This window comes from Trachemys scripta, chromosome 11, assembly GCF_013100865.1.
Source record: "Trachemys scripta elegans isolate TJP31775 chromosome 11, CAS_Tse_1.0, whole genome shotgun sequence".
Taxonomy (NCBI): domain Eukaryota; kingdom Metazoa; phylum Chordata; order Testudines; family Emydidae; genus Trachemys; species Trachemys scripta.
Genome location: NC_048308.1, coordinates 36318825 through 36340422, shown reverse-complemented (window position 1 = coordinate 36340422; position 21598 = coordinate 36318825). Strand labels below are relative to the sequence as shown.

General features: G+C 40.7%; 1 protein-coding gene and 1 long non-coding RNA gene across 2 annotated transcripts in view; one reads left to right on the top strand and one right to left on the bottom strand.

The window, feature by feature from the left end:
• The first annotated feature begins 643 nt into the window (after positions 1-643).
• On the top strand, positions 644-9596 carry LOC117884698. The gene is made up of 3 exons (XR_004647628.1): positions 644-1829; positions 5836-5892; positions 9250-9596. It is a non-coding gene; the product is annotated as an uncharacterized LOC117884698 (long non-coding RNA).
• Positions 3194-21598, bottom strand: part of LOC117884697 (collagen alpha-1(XXVIII) chain-like) — a 59487-nt gene continuing 41082 nt past the window's right edge. Inside the window, exons 22-36 of the mRNA XM_034785310.1 lie at positions 19168-19236; positions 18979-19047; positions 16841-16909; positions 15526-15594; positions 13547-13615; positions 11166-11234; positions 10124-10192; positions 9182-9262; positions 8138-8173; positions 7680-7716; positions 6887-7444; positions 5798-6027; positions 4879-4945; positions 4697-4789; positions 3194-3498 (exon numbers count right to left, since the gene is read on the bottom strand). Coding sequence (XP_034641201.1) covers positions 3296-3498; positions 4697-4789; positions 4879-4945; positions 5798-6027; positions 6887-7444; positions 7680-7716; positions 8138-8173; positions 9182-9262; positions 10124-10192; positions 11166-11234; positions 13547-13615; positions 15526-15594; positions 16841-16909; positions 18979-19047; positions 19168-19236 — 1788 coding nt within the window. The 3' untranslated portion in view covers positions 3194-3295. The remainder of the gene's footprint in view (positions 3499-4696; positions 4790-4878; positions 4946-5797; positions 6028-6886; positions 7445-7679; positions 7717-8137; positions 8174-9181; positions 9263-10123; positions 10193-11165; positions 11235-13546; positions 13616-15525; positions 15595-16840; positions 16910-18978; positions 19048-19167; positions 19237-21598) is intronic.

The following is a 21598-nucleotide window of genomic DNA, read 5'->3' as shown; positions in this document are numbered from 1 at the left end:
TGGGTATATTAAATGCCAAAAATATGGCCCTTTTTGGAGAACTGCTGCATGCCTCTCTCTCTTGTGCTTCCAGTGACCCCTCTGCTGGGCCTAGCAGTGAGTAGGAGGAAGCTGCCAGACTTGAATGTAGAGGGGAAAAGAGCTGAACCGTAGTAGATTGGGACAAGGCGCCTGGGGGGAATGGAACTGGAGGCTGGCAGCAGGAGAGGGAAACTGGGAGTTGAGATGGGACTGGCTGGACAAAGAGACTGGTATTGGGAGCTGAGGTTGTAGAAGTGCTGAGCGCTTGCAACTGAAGTCAATGTGAGCTGTGCTGTGAACATATAAAGTGTCATATAATGCTAAATACTCTAAAAAAAATTGTCTTAGATGTCACAAAGTGGACTAAGATATTATAGTGATAAGCGCCCTAGGAAAGCCCAGGAGGAAATTAATAATTTTGTCTTCTGAGCAGGATTTGAATAGTGTGCAATAAATAAAGTCTGGGGCCACACATTGAACAATGAGAAAAAAAACAAAAATAGCTGACCATAAACTGAGCACTGTTCTTTCTGTGCACTAAATGAGGCAGGGGTCCTGTGGAAAAATAGATCGTGTAATTCAAGACAGTATCATAATGCATATGCACAAGGGGGCTGAATTAAGGTTGCACATGCAGCCATAGTTCTGGCATTTCCTAACTTTGAGTGGTGGATTTTTACAAACTTAATAAGTTTGGTTTTTTTAAACATTTTGCGTGTGTGTGTGTGTGTATAATATATTAAATAAAGCAAGACTGATTGACAATCACATCAGTTACTGCAAGTAGGAGGAAGTAAGCATAAATATAAACTGGGATAGTAAATGTAATATTTAATTTTACAGTCCACGTCTCCTCTATACCAGTGAATGTAGTGGTTTTGAAAAATTCCAGATTGACAGTACTGCAGCCTGATGTAATCTCTTTATAGATCAGTTCTAACACAGATAGCAGCACTTCTAGTTTCTTCATCTGTATTCTGTAGAGATCACCTCTGTAGGTAAGATAATAGATCATTTATTGGTTTCTCTGTTAAGACTGCCAATAAAGGTACAAATAATGGTGTTGTAATATGGTCAGCTATGTATTTGGAACTGGACTAAAACCAGCAACTCATGTCATGTAGGCCATTGAAGAATTGTCAGATAGTATCGATATAGTAGCTGGTCTGGAATCAGAGCTGTGCTCTAAAGATATAACTCACATTGGCTTGCAGGGTTAGTAAAGAGTAAAGCTACGATTCTGTCACAGAGGTCAGAATCCATTACTTTCTGAGATCTCCGTGACTACTTCCGCAGTGACAGGGCGGTAGCAGCTGTCAGCCCTGGGACCACCAGAGCAGCAGGCAGTGGTCAGCCCCGAAGCTGCTGGAGCAGTGGCCCCCGGGATGCCAGAGCAGTTGCCGCCAGAGCACCGGCTCCAGGGCTGAAGCAGTGGCCAGGGTTGGGTCATTCCCCCCTGGGGCTGGAGCATCAGCGGTCAGCCCCTGATGTAGTAGCAGGGCTGAAGTGCTCTGACTGTTTCCCTCCCCTGCCCCCCCAATGTATTTTTAGTAAAAATCACAGACATGTTGTGGGCTTCACTGATTACATGTAGGAAATGCAGTATATTCCATAAGGTGAATTGTTACCTCATAAATGCTGTAAATTGTGTTGATATTCTGGACTTACTGTTGCAGATATTTATATAAAACCCCAGATCTGCAGTGATTGGCAGCGTGTACATGAGTGGAGAGCATAACCTAGAAGGTTCAATCCTGTTAAAATCAGTGGCATTACTTCCAGTGACTATAGCAGGAACATGTACAACTGTAAGTGTTAACCTGAACTTGTGTGATTGTTAAATATCATATCGAGACAGCTCTTTAGTTTTGCAAAGCTGCTATCATCAATTCGCTCTACTGGCAGTAAAAACAAAATAATTTTATTACAAACAAGCTTTGTAGTATAGAATTTGATTCATAAAAAATACATCATATACTGTTATGCATGCACATAAACGCAGCAATGCACATGGGCAGTGACTTAAACAGGAATGCAGAATGGCTTGTTATTGTCAGGCCTATGCTGCAGTTGTTCTTCTGAACGCAAGTTAAATGAGTTTTAAAAAAATGTTGAGGTTAGAATATTAAAATGCATTTAAAAATCAAACACTGCTTTCAGAAAAACAATACTTTAAAAATAAAAACTACTTTAGGACTGAATTGATCTATTTTAGCAATGCCAGTTACTGTTATAATCAGTCACATAGATTCATCTTGTTTCTTACTAGCCAATGGAAACTAAAGAAAGTCTTTACATCAGAAGTACTATGTTTTTTGAATAGTTACAAGTATAATATTATGCATGTATACAGTGACTTTCATAGTGATCTTAAAGTACTTTGTAAACCTAAATTACTTATGCCTCAGACCCTCCCCATAAGGGAGCAATACAACAGTCTTACATTTTACAAATGGGTGGATTGAAACACAGAGGACATATGTGACTTTCCCAAGATCATGGAACTGTTAATTGGTAGAGCTAGGAAAATAACCCAAGAATCCTCTATGCCACTTCCTCTTAAAATATTGGTCCTTCTCATTGAAGCTCTAATATTGGTAGATAGCAGGTTGACAGACATAGTGATAACCCCTGAGTAGTATTTGCTTTCAAATTGTAAGTTGATGTACAGTGATCTATTTAAGTATTATATCAAAATACTTTACAAGTGTAAAAACAGCACTTGTGTAAAGCTTTCAGTTTTTACTAAAAAAAAAGAAGTCGTCTTTGTTGCAGAATTCAAATCAAACTTTAGTCTTCTGTAACAGAGGGGAAGAAAGTACATAATTATACTGTTTAGAGACTTATACAAAAAATAAAATGTTACTTAAACCAACCCATATGTACAATTTAAATTTGCCTACTTTTATTATTTAACAGTAGCATTTAGGGACCCCAATCAAGGATCAGCATCCCATTGTGCTATGTGCTGTACAGATATGTAGTGAAAAGGTAATCGTTGCCCAGCAAGCTTACATTCTGTGTACTACTGAATATGATCCTACAGGAAAAAATAGTATGTTGTCATGTAATTAAAGCCTGTATCATATTGCTTATGCATAAGTGGGCAACATTAAGGTTGAACAGGCAGGCTTAATTTAGTCATTTTCTACCTTTTGAATGTTTGACTTTGTTAATAACATTCTTTAACTTTTTTTTGTATGTAATATAAGATACCAGATAATTAATCATATTAGGGAATCACATAAAATACTAGTTTTTAATGTAGAGAAAATTATACAGTCTTACCTCCAGAATGAAATACACAGGCCTTTTTACATTCATCTTCAACGTCAAAGCGATTTGCATTTCCATCACAACCGCCATACCAAAACTGAGCACAGGCATTAGCTTGTTTATCATAGTACCATTTTATTATATACACACGACATGACCCTTGATCTAATCTCAATTTACATCGTGGATCCAGGATATTTTCTTAAAAAACAAAGGATAAAAAGAGCTCTCAGCATGTGAAAATAATTTACATCTCATTGTTTGTGCCTTTTAAACTGTTTTATTGCTGCTAATGTGATAGAGCAATTTAAAGTTTCAGTTGAAATTTTTAAAGATTTTAGTTGAAATTTGGAAGCCTAATTTAAATGTGGGCCTTTATTAGATTAGCTGTCGTGTTTCTGTGAGTGAAGGTACAAGCACCTTCACAAATCATAAAAATTATAATTAGAAATATTATGCTATAAAATTATTATCCATACAGACTATTTTATAAAAAATGTTTGGAAACATTCTGATAATTTTGGAAGCTAACTGTCAGTAGTCAATCTTACCAGAAACTAAGAGGGAGGAAAGATTGGTAGGCTAGACAACTAGGAAGTATATACAGTATTTGTGCATTGGTACTGTGTGTGAGCGCTTCTGGTTCTAAAACCTTTATGTTAACTATCTACAATACATAGTCCATCTAGGTTCTGGTACAGCATCCATCACTGTGGTATTGGAGCCCTAGCACTAGCTGTTATTAGAATCAGAAATTGTATTCAGTGTTTTTTCTAAGATGTGCACACTTCACTTCTAATGGCAATAGGTGGTAATCAAGTACTGCACATAACAGAAGAGCTGATAAGCGAAATAAATCAATGATAAAAGAATGTAGCTGCAGCAGTGTGAACTGTGGGATGGGTTAGGTGCCCTGAGTATGTGCCTAGCATCTCTGATGGGTATGTATTGGGGGTCTCTGTCCCACAGCTCATGCTGAAACACAAATCATGGATTCACAATACACACAGCTCATGCTGCCAGAGCTACATTCTATTTTTAGCACGCTACCTTGATGAGAGCTAGTGAAAATATGTCTCATTGTACTGGGAATCACACCCACATCTAGTGCAGACCTTCTCTCAGATTCTTTCTGACCCTGGCCTCTGTTCCTGTTCCCAGCATGAGGGAAACAGCAAGAACTGGCCGTTGGGGAAGGCAGGGCATGTAGGACGAAGATGCTGGAGAAGCAATGGGACTAAGTCCACTCTAAATTCTAAAATAGTCTCTCCTCCCCATCATAGCTTTACCAAACCTGGAAAATGAATTAGTCCTGAAGACGTAACTCTGATTCAGGATCTTTAATAAAGCTTAATAATATTCAAGTAATCAAAATTAAAAGTTGGGTATAATGTATAACCTGGTCTGGGTGTAAGCAACACAGAGGAAGCTGATGAAAGAGATGGTGACAGCATTTTGTCTGGCGGTGATGATGGCAGTGATGATACCACTACTGAAAGTAAAGAAAAAATAATTGATTTTTGTCTGGCCTAGAAGAATTAGGACGTGAAATAGTAAGGAGCAAGATGATAGTGAAAATACCTCTGGTGTTCACTGAGGGCAAGGATGGCTGCCCGTCTTCATAAACTGCCACAGATGATTCTTTGGTCTGAAACAAATGTTTAATTTTATTTAATTTTAAAATGCTTTTAGGTTAACCATGTCCCTAAAAATGAGGTGGGCTCCTAAAGAATCCACAAGTCACTATGATTTTTGAGCCTAGGACTAGATGGGATTCTTTTTGGAACCCATCAGTGCTGTTTCTTAAAGTGTTGTTAAGGTATCAAGAGTGATGAAAAATGGCATCATTTTAGTATCCTGATTAGCTCCCTATGGAAATTCAAAGTTAAATCTGTTTATTTTTCCTGACAAAAAGAAGTTATTTTTTACTCTGATTAGCTAAATTTGTAGTATTATGTGAGGGTGAAGTGTTTTCTATTCTGGATCATGCATAAGCCAGAGAATTGTTATCTAAATTTTGGTGGGGAATATTGGTTTCTGGTGGTGATGCATGAGCCAGAAGAACACAGTTTGACTCTCATCCCAAGACAGGTTTGTGGTTTTGGCTGTTCAAAATTCTGTAATCAGAAAAAATATAATATAGAATCATAGAGTAGAAATGCCACTTCTTAGAGTTACTTTTCAGAGTATAACTGCCCTTTCAATATCTCATTCTTTATATTACAGTACAAATGTATTATATTAAACATGATTGTAATAATCCTTGTCTCCTCATGGATATTGTTACTATTGTTAGTTAACTGAATACGTGCTGCATCAAACTCTCATTCACAACATATAGCTCTCAGAATTCCCAGTGAGGTAAAGGAGAAACTCCACTAGCTCAACCAGTAGAGTGAACTGGGGGGGGGGGGGGAAATCTGATATACTGCATGCATCAGCAGACAAAGATGTACATACAAGCCAGTTGGTTATTAAAATAAATGATTCATTTTTATACCGGAATTAATGGTTGAGAAAGCTTTCTTTCTTTCACAGATGTTCCATGACTGTCTGATGAAACTGATTGTCCATTAACATTGTTGATGCTGTGAAGTAAGTAATGTGAAGAACTGGAAGACAGTGAATGGATAGATGGTCCACTTATGCTTGCACCATTTCCAATACGATTATATATTAAGGCACCATGCTCATCTTCACAAAACTGGTTTACTAATTTGGACTCCAAAGCTTAAAGAAAAGAGAACAGCATTATTTATGGAAATAGAGACTCAATCAGGAAATAAGGTTATTTATGTGCCATAATAATAATGATTAATTAATAATAAATAATGAAAATTAATAATACAGACAGCCCCTCTGGACTATTCACCATAAGTCTTCCAGCTCCCTCAGACCTCCATTACTTGTACTCCAATGTGCAAGGCACATTGTGGCATAAAACAAGATCTGTGTCTCTAAACTCAGCCAACTGTGCTTATTCAAGCCTCTGAATCTCTTAAAATATCTCTTAGTCATTACCTCATAATAGGCCAATCTTACTTGCCTTCGTCATGTAACTAATCCCATGGAAGAGAGTGAGAAATCAGGATTTGTCTCATCTGGCTCCCTGCTCTGGATGCTTTGCATTATGCCAGTGGTGCAAATCAGCTGGACACCTGGCTTAATTGCCTATTTGGGAATTTCCGTTTTGTAAGTGGAACCTGTGGCTGGCATTGAGCCAATGTAGAAGCTCAGTACCTTACCTCTACCCAGCCCTTTGGCATAACTGGTGTCAGTGGACCATCTCAGTGCTCCTGCAATTCCCAGCTGCCAGAATGACTCCATTCGGGCATGTGCAGCCTAGTGTAAATTAGAGCAGTCTTTGAGCTGCTCTAACTTATGCTATGGGTTGGACCATTCCTTTACCAGCCTCAGAAACTGCTGCACCCCATCCTTCAAGATGCACCCAGTATAGCTCAAAATCTAGGCCAAGATCTCTGGAAGTTTACACAGAAAGAAAAACAAGCCATTCTTTCCATTGGACAAGTTTAGCATGCTCTGGATTAATTTACAAATATTTAACACAATTAAAACAAAATGCACTCACCTGGAAGAGTATTAAAATCATCAATGAGATACATATGTTCTCTGTCAGGATCTGATGCAATCAGATTTAGTTCACGCAAGAATTCAACTTGTGTTGGATCTGAAGTATTTACAATTCCTATTGCATACATTTCAATGTTGGTTGCGTGGGCCTCTCGGACAGCGATATCCAGTTTAATAGCCTCTCTCTTATCTGCCTGTCCATCTGTTAATACTATAGCTACTTTTCGCACACCAGTTCGAGCACCAAAAAATCCTTCCTGTGTTGTTTTGCGGATAGCAGTTGCTGTATATGTACCTTCCCCCATATACAGCATTTTTCTAATTGCTTGTTTCACATCTTGTTGGGTTGTGTACCTGTTAAGTCCAAATTCTAGCCGAACCTCTAAACTGTAGAGTACAAGACCAATTCTGGTAGCATTTCTGCCTACAGTTACTCTATCTACTAAAGCAGTGACAAAGTCTTTAATTATCTCAAAATTTTCTGGTCCCACACTTTCAGAGCTGTCAATCACAAACACAAGCTCCATAGGTATTTCCTTACATTTAATACCACAGCCTGTAGAGGAAGAATAAAAATCAGATCATGATTAGTTCTGGATTTATTATTATACTTAGTCTTGTGTGTGTGTATATAATAGATATTACTTCCATTATAGCTTGAGTAGAGCTTAATATATTACTATATACTAGCTATGCAATGATAAATTTATTCTGTACTCATGGTGGAAGAGGAGAAGGTAAAAGTAAATTAATAAATAGGATCTGAAATGTAAGGTTGATTAAACACTTACCACATATCTCTTTAATTAATTTAATTATATCTTCTCTCTAAGTAAGAAAAAAATAGAAAATAATAACAAATAGCACATTATTTAACAATTGTACACTCTCAGATGACCTATAATATTGTCCTTGCCAATCATTTAATTCCAGATATTTGTTCTGATAAAAAATGCCATAGTCTTTCATGCTTAATTATGCCTCTGCTGAGTCTGAACTGCATCAGGGCCCCAATTCAGCAAAACTCTTACAGAAGTGTTTAAGTTCCATTAAAGTCAATGGGACTTAAGTCAGGCACCTTTTATATTGTTTCTTAAATGTGGATAATATAGCCGGTTGCGAGACTACTAACATTTTTTTCTCAATGTAAAACTCAGTCAGGAAACATTCCAAATAATAATCCCCATGTGATTCATTAACTCATAACATCTTGCATTTAATTTGTATCTTTACAACAAGCTTTGCTTACTGTTAGGCCTTGCTCTCCCTTGGGTCCAGTACTGCCCTGCAATGAAGACTATAATTTAGCTATTAGCAATTAATTAGTAACCACTAATGTAATTTGAACTATTATTTTATCAGCCTTGTAATTTTTATAATATTTAGATAATAAGAACTCTCTCTTTTCTATAAAAATGTACAGTTAAAATATTAGGGCTCGGTCCAACACAAAATATCTACCGTCTTCTGGGCAGCACAAGTCCTATGAGACTGCAGCTTTAATTGGAGTCTAGTCAGAAGAATGATCAAAATGCTATGGAGACCAGAAGACCCCAAACCTCCAGCTGTAGGGCTGTGAGTTACTATCTATCCAGAGACGGGAGAACTCATGCAAATTACTTTCTGCCTGCCATGCTCTGCAAGTGCCAGCTCCCAGAACATTCTGCCTCCCAACCTGCTACTATAGGAGTGGCTGCAAGAACTCTAGGATTGCCATAATTCCCGTTCGTGTGCACAAGTAGACAATGATAGGCTCAATACCAGGGTTAAGGGCTGGGGCAGTTTTATTTAAAAAAAAATGAAAAAACACACAAATAAAGCCCACTAAACAAGAAGCAAATGGCAGAGGAGGAGTTGGTCATCAGGCTTTTCCCATCTCTCTCTCCGCTCCTTGCTGTGATGATTATTTGGGTCTTTCCCCATCATCAGTGTTCCTTTCCACACACACATGCCCCCACTTAATCATTTCTCTTTTATGGAGAGGGTTGATGGACAGTTAAATTTGACTTTAGAACAGAACTATGTGGTTGTGTACCTTTAAGTTGATTGACTTTCACTTCTCTAAGGAAGAAGCTGCACCTATTGTTTTGACCTCTGGACTCTCACTGAGCAAGGGAATGTGTATTTTATAAGGAATTCTGTCTTTAAAATCCTTGCATAGTTTGACTTTTTTTTCATAAGTATTTCAGATTATTTGCAATTAAATAGTGATGAAAACACTTTACGCAGCCATATACTTAGGGTGTTTAAAATTTGTTTAAAACAAACTCATTGATAAATTGTAGGAACTCACAGGTTCTCCGGACAAACCAGGATCACCCATGTTGCCTTTTTCTCCTTTTCTTCCCCTTTCACCTGCAGCACCGCGATCACCCTTGGAATGATGCATTAGTTAGACAATAGCTGTAAGTCACATCTTTCAATTTAAACTTTTCATTTTATATCTAGCTGTCATTGTTGAAACCTTGTGCAGCTGGTGGAAAGGACTAAAAACCATTCTACCAAAGTTCTGTTCCTTTTTATTGTAATAAGTTCTATGTGTCATATTTCAAAATATATTTAAATTGTAATATTGTGAAAGGTACTTTATAAAATATTAAACTGAAGGCCTGATCCTGTGAAGGGCTGGATGTTCTCAAATCCCACTGACCTTAAAAGGAGTCAATGAGCATTTTACAATGAGGTGTTCAACACCTTGCAGGATCAAGCCCAGTGTTAGTTACAACAGTACGTTTAAATTGTACTAAACTCAGATAAAGCTTTTCATTGCTTCCTTGCACTCTGACGTGTGTAAGATGTAATCAAATTAATATCTGTGGGGGAAGAAAATACTGGAGTTGAAATGCTGGCTTTCTACTGTGAATTTCTCATTGGCTCACTTTTTAAGAAGTGGGCATGATGATGAAAAGAAGACATACTATATCAGACAGAGTAGAAGCTCCAAGGGGAAGGCTCCACTGAGCTAGATGGCAAACGGAACAATCTGCTGTCACATCAGTAAAAACTTAATTTAAAAAGTTCTGCATACCACTGCACCTAATCAAGATAAAATATGACATCTGTTTACTGATTTTCCTTGTCTCTAACTATATTCTCTATTACATAATTGCCCTACAAATTCTCATCCCCTAGTCTCTCTCCACAGAATATAAGTAACTCCACTTGGAGTTTAATCCAGTATGTTGACTTCAGGGGAGAACTGGGCACCAGACATTCCTTCATTTATATACTGTACCTTTGGTCCAAGTAGTCCTTCCCCAGGAGGCCCCCGAGGTCCTGGCATTCCTTGAATTCCTTGCTCACCCTAATGATGTTTCAGTCAGAAATGTTAACACTTGATGACCATTCATCATATATTAATGTTAAATATTCACAGCAAAATTGTTTCAAGCTATATTTTAATGAATATACTGAACGATATCACAGGTCATGTAGATTTCTTTATGCAGATATATTTTGGCATATGCTTTCCTTGCTTCCCATCAAGAATATTTTTGAGCTTCCTCAAAAGGGAAGGGCCAGCTTGTGAATCCCTTATTCACCCTGCTGAGTACCTATTTGTGTAAATAGACAAATTAAAGTGAATGGGACTTCTCACAGGAACAAGTTCTCACCAGGGTGAATAAGGGCTGCACAGGCGAGCCACATATGACTCCTTTCCTTCTTAATATTTTAAAATAAAATTGGCTTTTTCTGTTTTTCTTCTCATCTTCTCTTGATCTCTCCCCCTCATTCCTCTCTCCCATCCCTTTGGTCTGAATCATCACTCTCCACTTACGCATCCTTTCCTAGTGTAAAAGTACCAATTATAGGAGAAGAGGAGCATGACATCTATACTCAGTGTTGCGCCTTCTCCTTCCCAACTGACAGTTAATAGAATTATTCCAAGCTTGGCCCAAGTGTGCATCACAGGGATTGATGGTAAAGGAACAGGGAAAGGTGGCCTTGTTTTTTGGTGCCCACTTGCAAGGCTAACTATATTTGAGACTAGTTGAGACTTTGTCCTGGAGGCTCCTGGGCCACCTCCCCTAGACCTTGCTGTTAATCTAGCAAGGAGAAAGAGGATAGTCACTGTTGATGCTCATGTTACTCCTTTCAGTCTCCACCTTCAGCCCCTTAGCCAACCAGGGTATTAAAAAAAAAAAAAAAAAACAGGAAACAAAAAACCACCCGCACGCAATGCAAACAGGCAATCTGTTTCTCAATTCCTTTATATGGTGATGGTCAGGTTCTCCCCTGAGCTACGTATGAGTACTGAAGTCAATGAATCTTTATACCTTAGATCCCTGAATACCTTCACCTGGAGGTCCCAGGGGGCCTGGGGACCCTTGCCGTCCTACATTTCCCTAAACGGAGAAAAACCCACACATGTTAAATACAGTATCTAATAAAACACACATGACAAATTCTTATACCATCACACAATTTCATGTTACTCCTCAGTAATGTGTGATGTCCTCCTAGGATGGGTGGGCAAACTACGGCCTGGGGGCCACATCTGGCCATTCAGTCATTTTAATCTGACATTTGCTTCCCAGCTCCAGCTGGGGAGCGGGGTCAGGGACTTGCCCCACTCTGCGCATGCTGTGACTCCATGCAGCTCCTGGAACCAGCGGCATGTCCCCCCCTCCAGCTCGGGGCAGCCAGGGGGCTTCACATGCTGCCCCTGCCCGAAGTGCTGCCTCCACGGCTACCATTGGCTGGGAACCATGACCAATGGGAGCTGCAGGGGCGGTGCCTGCAGATGGGGCAGCACGCAGAACCGCCTGGCTGTGCCTCTGCCTAGGATTCAGAGAGGGGACATGCCGCTGCTTCCGGGAGCTGCTTGAGGTAAGTGCCATCTGGAGCCTGCACCCCGACCCCCTCCTGTGCTCCAACCCCCTGCCCTAGCCCTGATCCCCCTCATGCCCTCTGAACCCCTCAATCCCAGCTCAGAGCATCCTCCTGCACCCCCAACCCCTCATCCCCAGCCCCATCCCAGAGCCTGGACCCCCAGCCAGCGCCTACACCCCCCCCAACCCCCTGCCCCAGCCCAGAGCCCCCTCCACTCCTCATTTCTTATCCCATTCCAGAGCCCGCACCCCCAGCCGGAGCCCTCATCCCATCCCACACCCCAACCTCCAATTTTGTGAGCATTCATGGCCCACCACACAATTTCCATACCCAGATGTGGCCCTTGGGCTAAAAATTTGCCCATCCCTGTCCTAGAAGTACCATGGCCAGGATTCATCAGAGAGACAATAAGGAGATATTTGTTTTTCAAATTTTATCAGATAACTAATGGTTGTAATATGGTTCAGCTTTCAGAGAAGTCACTAAGGACTGACTGGGCACTGATAGTGAATCACTCCCACCTTTAGAGGTGAACCCTCCAGTGAAAGGATGCGGCACGGTGGGGCAGTGAGGAGAAGATTGCCCTGTGGATAAAGAACTAAAATATCCAATATAGCACCTTCCATCAGCACTAAATTAATTTTAAAACACCTCAAGACATGTGCACTAATTACACCTCTACCTCGATATAACACTGTCCTCGGGAGTCAAAAAATCTTACCGCGTTATAGGTTAAACTGTGTTATATCCAACTTGCTTTGATCCGCCGGAGTGCGCAGTGCCCCCCCCCCCCCCCCCCGAGCACTGCTTTACCGCGTTATATCAGAATTCGTGTTATGTCGGGTCGCGTTCTATCGTGGTAGAGGTGTGTATGGCAAAACAAATGGTACTTTGTTGCCTATTTATAAACGTTTCATTTTTAATGGAATTCTAAAGAAAATTATGGATTTTCTGTGTTATTCACATGAAGATAACTGCAACCAACACATTTTAACATTCATGAATTTTATATAAATATAGCTCTAATAATTCTCACTAGATCTGTTGGTCAAAATTTGAAAATAAATGTTATTCAATAGACTTTGAAACACAAAATGTGCTTGTTACTCCTTTGATGAATTGATCTCTATGTGCATAATTTTTGTTTTAATAATTGGTAAGGGTCTAACCATACAGTGGGTCCCACTTACAGGCCCAATCCTGTACCCAGTGTACAGGCTGTGGCTGCTCTGTGGTTACTACTGCAGCCTCTGGGCTACATTGTCTTCTGCGACAGGCATACCCATCCCTATAATTGTGTACCATTTGATCAGTGTTGTCATAGATCCATTGGCCAAGACCCTGTCCACCATGCTAACGTGGACTGAACCTCTGGGAGCATTACTCTTTAATGTGCAGTCAATACAAAACCAGTTTGCAGGCTCGTTGCATCCTACCCTGTTGTTAGCAATTCGTGGCTGGGGATTGTAGGGAGGCAGGATCCTCCCCATAGTAAGTTTGGAAAAAGTGACACTTCTTGGACAGATCTCAATCACTAAATTAACAAATTTCTTTTTTTCTGTGCATAGTAAGAGACAAAATAGCACTTGGCCTGGGTGAGTCAATTAACTACTTTATCTCTGTTTTCCCATCTGCAAAATTAGGACACTGACTTCCCCTTCTATCTTATTCATTGGACCAGTTGTTTCTAGAATAGCATGAAGACAGAAAATACTGCAGTGTGTGTGTATGTACAAATATATATTATTTGTATATTAAATATTATATTTCTTTTTTTAGAAATTTGTTGATGATGAAGTGAGACAAAACTGTTTAATTGACTTACTTTTGGTCCTGGAAGGCCTTCTCCTGGTGGACCTGGGAGACCAACTGGTCCTCTAACACCTGGATCACCCTGAAAATTGATACTTGTAAAAACCACCTACTGAATTCAGGCATGGCTTCATGGGTTTATGGGTTCAATTGCACGCACAGAAATCATGAAACCAAGGGTGCAAAAACACTGATTGTTTTATATACTCCATTAATAGGTATTTATATTGAAACATCATGAAGGAGTATCATTTTGACTGGACCCTAGGCAACACACTTCTTCCGTCAGTGCCAGAGGAGATGTGGGGGGTTTGGAGAGTGAACCCAAACTCATCTCACAGCGATGTTTTCTGTCCTGCAGGACTGGGCCTGGCTGCCCACTGTCGTCATTGCAATCTGGTGCCACTCAGGTTTGCTGGTTGCCTGAATGACCCTTTGTGCCAGATCACAATGCCCAGAGTGGGGAGTTGGGCCCATCCTGAGGGGCAGAAGACACTAGCCTATGCTTTTGGGCTCCCCACCAAATTTATAGTATAGTTTAGTATATAGTGCACCCATTGAATTGGGAAGCTACATCTGCTCCTGAGTGACTACCAGAGTTTCACTTGTTTTTATTATTTCCATTGTCTGCAGTGCTCAATGGGGGACAAAAGGAAATAGAGGAATTAGTTAAACACCAAAGCACATGTCTGAACAAGTCTAATTAAAGAGCAGGGCAGGGTGGGTCAAAGAAAATGTATTAAACTAGCAGTGAGCACTGGCATGTTGTCCATTTTGACTGAAGAACAAAAGACTAGCTCCTCTTAGCTGCTGCAAATGGACTTTGCCATAATGTCACTATAATTTCAGTACTCTTATTATAGAGTGACCAGGGGTTTGAGCCAGCTGCCACTGAGCCAATGGTAGTCACTCCTTTGACTCTAATGGGAGTTGAATTGTACTGCATGTTATTTAGTTACTGTTTGGTGTTTCTCTTTACCTCTCAGGGGCCTGGGACAGCCGGGATTCTGTTCACGTTAGGAGGGAGTTTTATGTCAAGATACATAAAATATGATAAAACTGTAGAAATCCCATCAAAGTATTTGTATACTTCAAATCAGCTTGCCCGCTCCTTTTTATTTATATTAACAATTGTCAGTATATCTAGATGACTGTCATAGGAAAGGGAAGTGATATCCCATTATGCTCTGTACACTCACTAGTCATTGGAAAGACCTATACAGGCAAAAAGTTGACTTTTATCACCTAATTGGTATCAAATTGTGACAGGGATAACTGAGTTCTGAAGCAAAGTTTGAACGAAAGAATGAAACACAGCACATAATAAATATACCACAGTGCACCATTAAAGGGCAATTACATTTATGGTGATATTGCACCATATGTAAAGCATATATCAGTGCTACACATATTTGTTAATTATAGATCTGATCAGGCTCCTATTGGAATCAGTGGGAGTTTTGCCATTGATTTCAACGGGAACAGAATCTGGGCTCTTCCTAAATTTTGTAGATTCCTTTGAGCTATTTCCATTTGTGTACATAGTCCATAGCCATTCATTGCCCTTAGCTAGTGTGACCATGGAATATTCATTAGTAGTTACTAGTATCTCTCAGGAAAATCGCATGAGATTTTCATTAGGCAAATTATTATTTCTATTCTAAACAGGTTGTAAGTGTCCTCTTAAGAGAAAACAAAAAGTCCTTAGGCCATGACTGCGTTGAATATTGAGTGTGTTTGGTCTCTGATATATATCTGATAACAGATATATTTTTGAAAAAATACAGAGGATTATATGCAATAATATATGAAAAAAGCACATTTTCTCTCCATGCGCTAGAAGTCTCTGTAAGGGATAATATTTTAGATACTAATGAATAAACCAAATCTAGATTAAACAGACCTGACTGTACTTTGAATATAACCCATCTGAAGGAAATAATATCTGTGTAAATGAGAATTTGCTTTATACTTGAGTTTAATGGCCTGTACCTTAGGTCCTGGTAATCCAAATCCTTCGGGGCCTTGTTCACCAGGAGCTCCTGGAAGACCGGGAAGTCCCTAATATGGAAGGCACATTAATCTATTAATCTAATCTGAGGCTACATCAACTAGATATACAAAATACTGGCAAACTAATATGTCTCATAACTAGAAATTATGGGTTGTGTTTTCATGGGACACTCTTTGTAAATAACACATTCAATTCTACCTTCAGGAAAGCATGCACTGAAGTCTATGGAACTGTATGCATGTTTGGAGATACAGGATTCTCTGATACCATGACCCAGATGCAAGGAATCCCAGCATCAGATTTCACAAGTGCATCATAAAACATGACAATTTGTATTTTGACATTTACTAACTTCACTTGATAACATTTTGACACTTATCAACTTCTTCAATTCTTAAATATTAGAAATATTAGAGAATTTAATGTAGATCAGTGCTGACTCATCATCATTAGACACTTTAGGCTCTATTCACAATAAATGTTCACTACGTTCTGGAATGTTGGCACATCAGTCATGTAACCGACAGTTCCTCCAGTGTGTGTTGCTGCATGTTACAGGTATGCAAGCAGTTGAGGGTCAGACTGTGCCTGGCTCATGCATAAGCAAAGGAGGGTGTGGATACAAGGAGCCTCTTCTCTTTGAATCCTCTTCACAGGGGCTGGGGAGGATTTGTCAGCCCTAGCTGGAGACAGGGGGCTGAGAGGGGTGAGAAGGAGGAGGGGCCATTTGTCTCCTCCCCACCACACAGGTTAGCAAAAATGGCCAACAGCAGAGGAACGTGCACACTACTTGCTCTTTAAGGGTGGTGTGGTGTCTGCTTTTTCTAGAAGTTCCCTGAGGCAGGATGCCTCCCAGAGCTGCTTGGTGTACTGCAGCAGTGCAAGCACTGATTTTTCAGAACTGTGGCCTATTGCCACAGTTAGCTCTAAATAGTTTCCCTGGCTCACTGACTAAATGTTCTGTCAGCTACGTCAAAAGGGAAGAACCAGCCCTGCATTAGGATATTAAGGATACTGCTTGAAACATCAGTGATAGCATTAGGAATGTCCCACTTGTAATCTCTTGAAGATTGTAATCAAAATGAATGAGAGGCTTTGCTCCCTGGAAGGAGTTAGAATCTCATGCTTCCCAGAGGGAAAATTTCCCTTTCACTCCCAACACTATGATGAGCCTCTATGGCAGATGAGCCTAGGAGACCCATAAACTTCCTGAGGCCCAACAGCCATGGAGGCTAATTTTCTCTGGTCATGTTTATCCATTCATAACTGGCATGTCAAAAATTGTCTACTTACAGGTGGGCCTGGATAACCATCTCCCTTTGGCCCAAATGGTCCAAGTGGTCCTGGATGACCACGGTCACCCTGATAATAGCAGAAAAATAATTCAAGTGCATGCCCGTACAATAGCTGTCAGGTAGGTTTACATAAAAATAAAACTCCTCTGCAGGATTTGGCAAACAAATACTGTAAATAGCTTTATTTTATTTGTATATTTCAGTTTATCAATGGTTGATGATTTAATAGTGGGCTAAAGTTAGGGGACTGAAAGGCTCTGAGGATTTATAGAGCCTTTCATTTCTAGGATGCCAGTTCAAATCTTGTCCAAAGGTTCTGTAATTACCATATATTGTTACAATTTGGTGGCCTATGTATAATGAGTTGATGGCCTCAGTCCAATTCCCAATGCTCACATCTCAAATACCACCACTCCAGGCCCTGTAGGAGTTGAAGGCATTCAGCAACTTCCATGATTGGGCCCAGAATTGGCACTCTTGCTGACAGTGTCAGCAGAGAGGCACAGAGACTGAATTACCCATTAACTGCATGGGATAGTACCTGAAGCTGCCAAACTGCAGCAGAGCAGTGGGAGGAAGTTAGCACCGCCACTGCATATGTTGTACCTGTTCTGTGGATAAAATGGAGGATTTAAAAGGAAACCAACTTGAAATCCAGTCAGTTTAGAAAAATGTTTTAAAAGTACTTTCAGGCTTTACTTCTGCCCCTGAGTTCCCTGTTAGTTTGTGTGGTTTCAAAATCTCATTTTCTTATATTTTAAAATGTTTTTCACTCTCCTGTTACTGTGTGGAAGACTAACACAGACAACAGATGTCTCTGCCTGACTGTACTCAAGGGACTGTCACAGGCACAAAGTAAACAAAAACTGAAAAAACAGGAATAAGAATAACACCCAACTTCATGGGTCCTTGACATCAAATGTAAATAGCACCACTGCTCAGGTTTCTGGATATCTAGCCAAAATAGCACCTGAATGAAGAGCAGCTGACTAAAGATGAAGCTAGGCAAGACTGAGGGGATGTGTGAAGAGGGAATGTGTTTGTAATAATTTGCCTCTCCTATATCATCTCACACTTTCAAGGGCATCTGCTCTGTGGTCCTTTTGGTAACTATTGGACTCTGACCCACCCATGCCGGTGATCCTATTGCAACTCATATTTAGGAAGGAAGCCACCTCCTGAAAAAACTGCAACAGGGAGAAAATGCATCAACCTATGTGCATGGCACATAAGTTTTTGTCATCATCCAGGTGCTGTGCTATCTGTGCTTGCTTCCCAATGAACACAGAAAGCTCAAGCTCGCCATGCAATTGACTCTTGCTAGCTGAGAGGTTGTCTCTCCCTCTGTGGTCATGGCCTCTCACAACAGCTATGGAACAATTAAACTGTCCATCAACATGCAGAGGCTTGTATGTGCCAAAGAGAAAACTTTCACAGCAGGTCCTAGATTACGGAACTCACACTCTCTCTTGAGAAGAACGGGGACAGACTTAATCATTTTCAGAACTCATAACAAAACTGATTTTTAAACTTAGCTCTCCCTTGATTAGTTACTCACATTCATAACACAACACATCCACCCATGCATACACACAGAATAACAAACACACACACACACACATAATATTCTTTGAACTACTTAAGCTATTTCTCATACTGGTTGTAAAGAAAAAAATGGCAGCCTGTCTTATTTTAAACTATTTTAAAATACTTGGTAGTTGTTCAGAGTACAGTAATGGGGGCCATAGAGATAGATAGAAACACATGAATAATAAGAGTTAATAAACTTATTTTGTTTTACTTTCTTTTTTTACCAACATTTAATTAAATATATTCAGGCAGCCTAACCCAAATATCTTGAATAAGCTCCGCTGTGGCTTGGAGGAATATAAACATTCAATAATTGAGATTTTGGTTTCAAGTTTTCAAATGGTTATTTATAAAATGATGAGTAAAGATGGTTTTAAATATCTTTTTCTGGTCTTCCTTGAGGGATTCTGCAAATCTACTGCAGTCATCCACATGGACAGTTATAGGGCATTTGTTGTCCTAGGTTACCGGCTCTTCTACTTACAGGGTAAAGCCAACCTTGGGTTCTCTTATGTTTTTACTTTAGTCTACCAGTTTGGGGTTTACCTTTGCGCCAGGAATCCCAACTCCTGGTTCTCCAACTGGGCCAGCAGGACCAGGTAACCCAATGTCACCCTATAATTAAGAAAATATATATCCTGGTTTAATTAGCTCACCATACTCTTCAATGCATGCTTAATATATTCCATATGTTGATGGTCATAAACATTAGGCAACTTGGAGTGCAGATGTTACCTTTGGTCCTGGAATAGCTCGACCAGGAAGACCTGGCATTCCAAGACGTCCTGGCCCACCAGGTTCGCCCTACAGCAAATGAAAAAAGTAGAATGGATTTTTTTGAGAGGTGGGCCTGAGCAGCTTCTGGGTAGCAACATTTCTTGAAGGATGTTTTAATGTTCTATTAAACAAATTGCAAGTGATCATGGACAAGTTCTACCTAGTGCAATTATACTGGTTACCAGCATAATACTGATTCCTCAATGGAAAATGGGATTCTTCTTTTTTCTAGTTCATTGTACAATATTTAAGGTTAGAAGATCCTTATACTAATGCACTACAGGCTCAGTCCAAAGTACATTGGAGTCAATAGGAAGACTCTCAATGGGCTTTACTACTGAAATAAACTGAACACTAAGAAATTCAGCCACTTTTCTTGTCTTAAAAGACAAGATTTCTGTCTCAAAATACATGTGACTTAGATTTCTTAAATGTTCTTTTCTCTATATTTTACCCCTTTTCAATTTTTCCTCCTCTTGTGTGTTTGTGAACATCAGAAGAGTTCATAGAAAGCTGGAGGAAAGACATGAAATTGCTAGAGATGATAGGCTTGATTCTCCTCTCATTCTCTCTGGGGTAAATCAGGAGTAACTTAAAGTCAATGAAGTTACATTAACATGAAACCAGTGTAAATAAGAGGAAAATCAAGCCCTGTCAATTCCATATGTATCTATTGAGACTAAGACAGTCCCATGACTGTGTTATCCAAGTACTTCCCAAACATTTAAACATAGAAATAATAATAGTCTTCCAATTCTTTCACAACTTGTAGAAAAAATAGTGGGATTAGTTTAAACAAATCTTTGTTTGTGTATATGTAGTGGGTATGTTATGTTCCCATATGTAAAGAACTTACTGAGCGAATCCTTAGTTGAAGTTTTGTATTAAGTACTGAGAGTATTTCCTTTCGTGGTCATTCATATCTCTTGCAGATTCTCAAAGCATTGCAGTTATGTTTGGTGCTTAGGACAAACCAGATCAAGGGTACCAGAGGGACTGCAGAAGTGTGTGGAGGGGGAGATGCAATCAAAATGGGCCAAATTTGAGTGGCGTTGCAACCCCGTGTGCCAGTTTCTATGTCACTCACTCAAATTTGGCCTGGCCACCCTTCCATCATGATTAAGGCTGCGAGTCTTTCACAGAAGTCATGGATTCTGTGACTTCCCAGGACCTCCGTGACTTCCGCCGCTGAAGTAGCTGGTGCGACTGATCCCAGGGCCGCCTGAGCAGCTGGGGCGGCCCTGGGGCCAGCTGCACCAGCCACTACTTGGGCAGCCCTATGCAACTAGTCCTGGGCGCTGCCCCGGAGCAGTGGTCTGGGAGCAGTAGCGGCGGCGGGGCCCCCGAGCCACCCTCTGCACGAAGCAGCAGTGGCGGTGGCAGGGTCATTGTCCGTCTCCCCACCCAGGAGCAGCGGCGACCACCAGAGCACCCTCCCTCCCCTGCCGTGAGCAGCAGTATCTGCTGGAGCGCCCACCCTCCCCCATTTAGTTAGGGGTATTTTTAGTGACTTTTTGTTTATTGCCCATAACCTGTTCATGACTTTTACTAAAAAATACCCGTGACCTAATGGTAGCCTTAGTCATGATTTGGATCAACGTTGAGAGAGTGTATGATATTGCAGCCTGATGCATGGGGTCTCAAGTCTCCCACTCAGATTTGGCCTGACTGCTTTTCTGTCTTGCCAGCAGGGAAGAGGATCTGCCATTACACCACCCAGCTCCAGTCAGGGCCAAGGAGAGGGCGTGGGCCTTCTGCTCCTTTCATCTCCAGTCAGGGCTGGTGCAACCACTAGGCGAAGTAGGCAGTGGCCTAGGGCGGCAAGTGGTTGGGGGCGCCCGGGGCCGTCCTCAGGCATAGGCAGCTGGGTAGGGCACCTGAAAATTTGGGACACCACTGGGTCTTAGTGTCCACCCTACTGGTTTTCCTATCCCTGTTCTGACCCTTCCTGCAGGCTCTGAGTCTTCGTGGGAAGGGGATCTAGCAGTTAAAAGAGAAACAGTCTCCAGCCTGCCAGACCTATTAGCACAACACTGAAACTGTTAAAGAGCCATTCAAGGGGTAATGAAGACATTTAACAGGCATTTGCCAACCCCCAGGTATCTACTGTCAGTTTCTGAATGTACTGACAAAAACAGTTGTGCATGACTAATAGTTACTCAGAACATGTCAGTCTACAGGACATTAGTTTAAAATTTGCTTTAAAATAGGGTTACCATACGTCCTCTTTTTCCCGGACATGTCCGGCTTTTCGGCACTCAAACCCCCGTCTGGGGGGAATTGCCAAAAAGCCGAACATGTCCGGGAAAATGGCAGCTCTGCTCCTCCCCGACTCTTCGGCTCTGTTTAAGAGCCGGGCTGCCCGAGAGCTACCAGCTTCGGGCAGCCC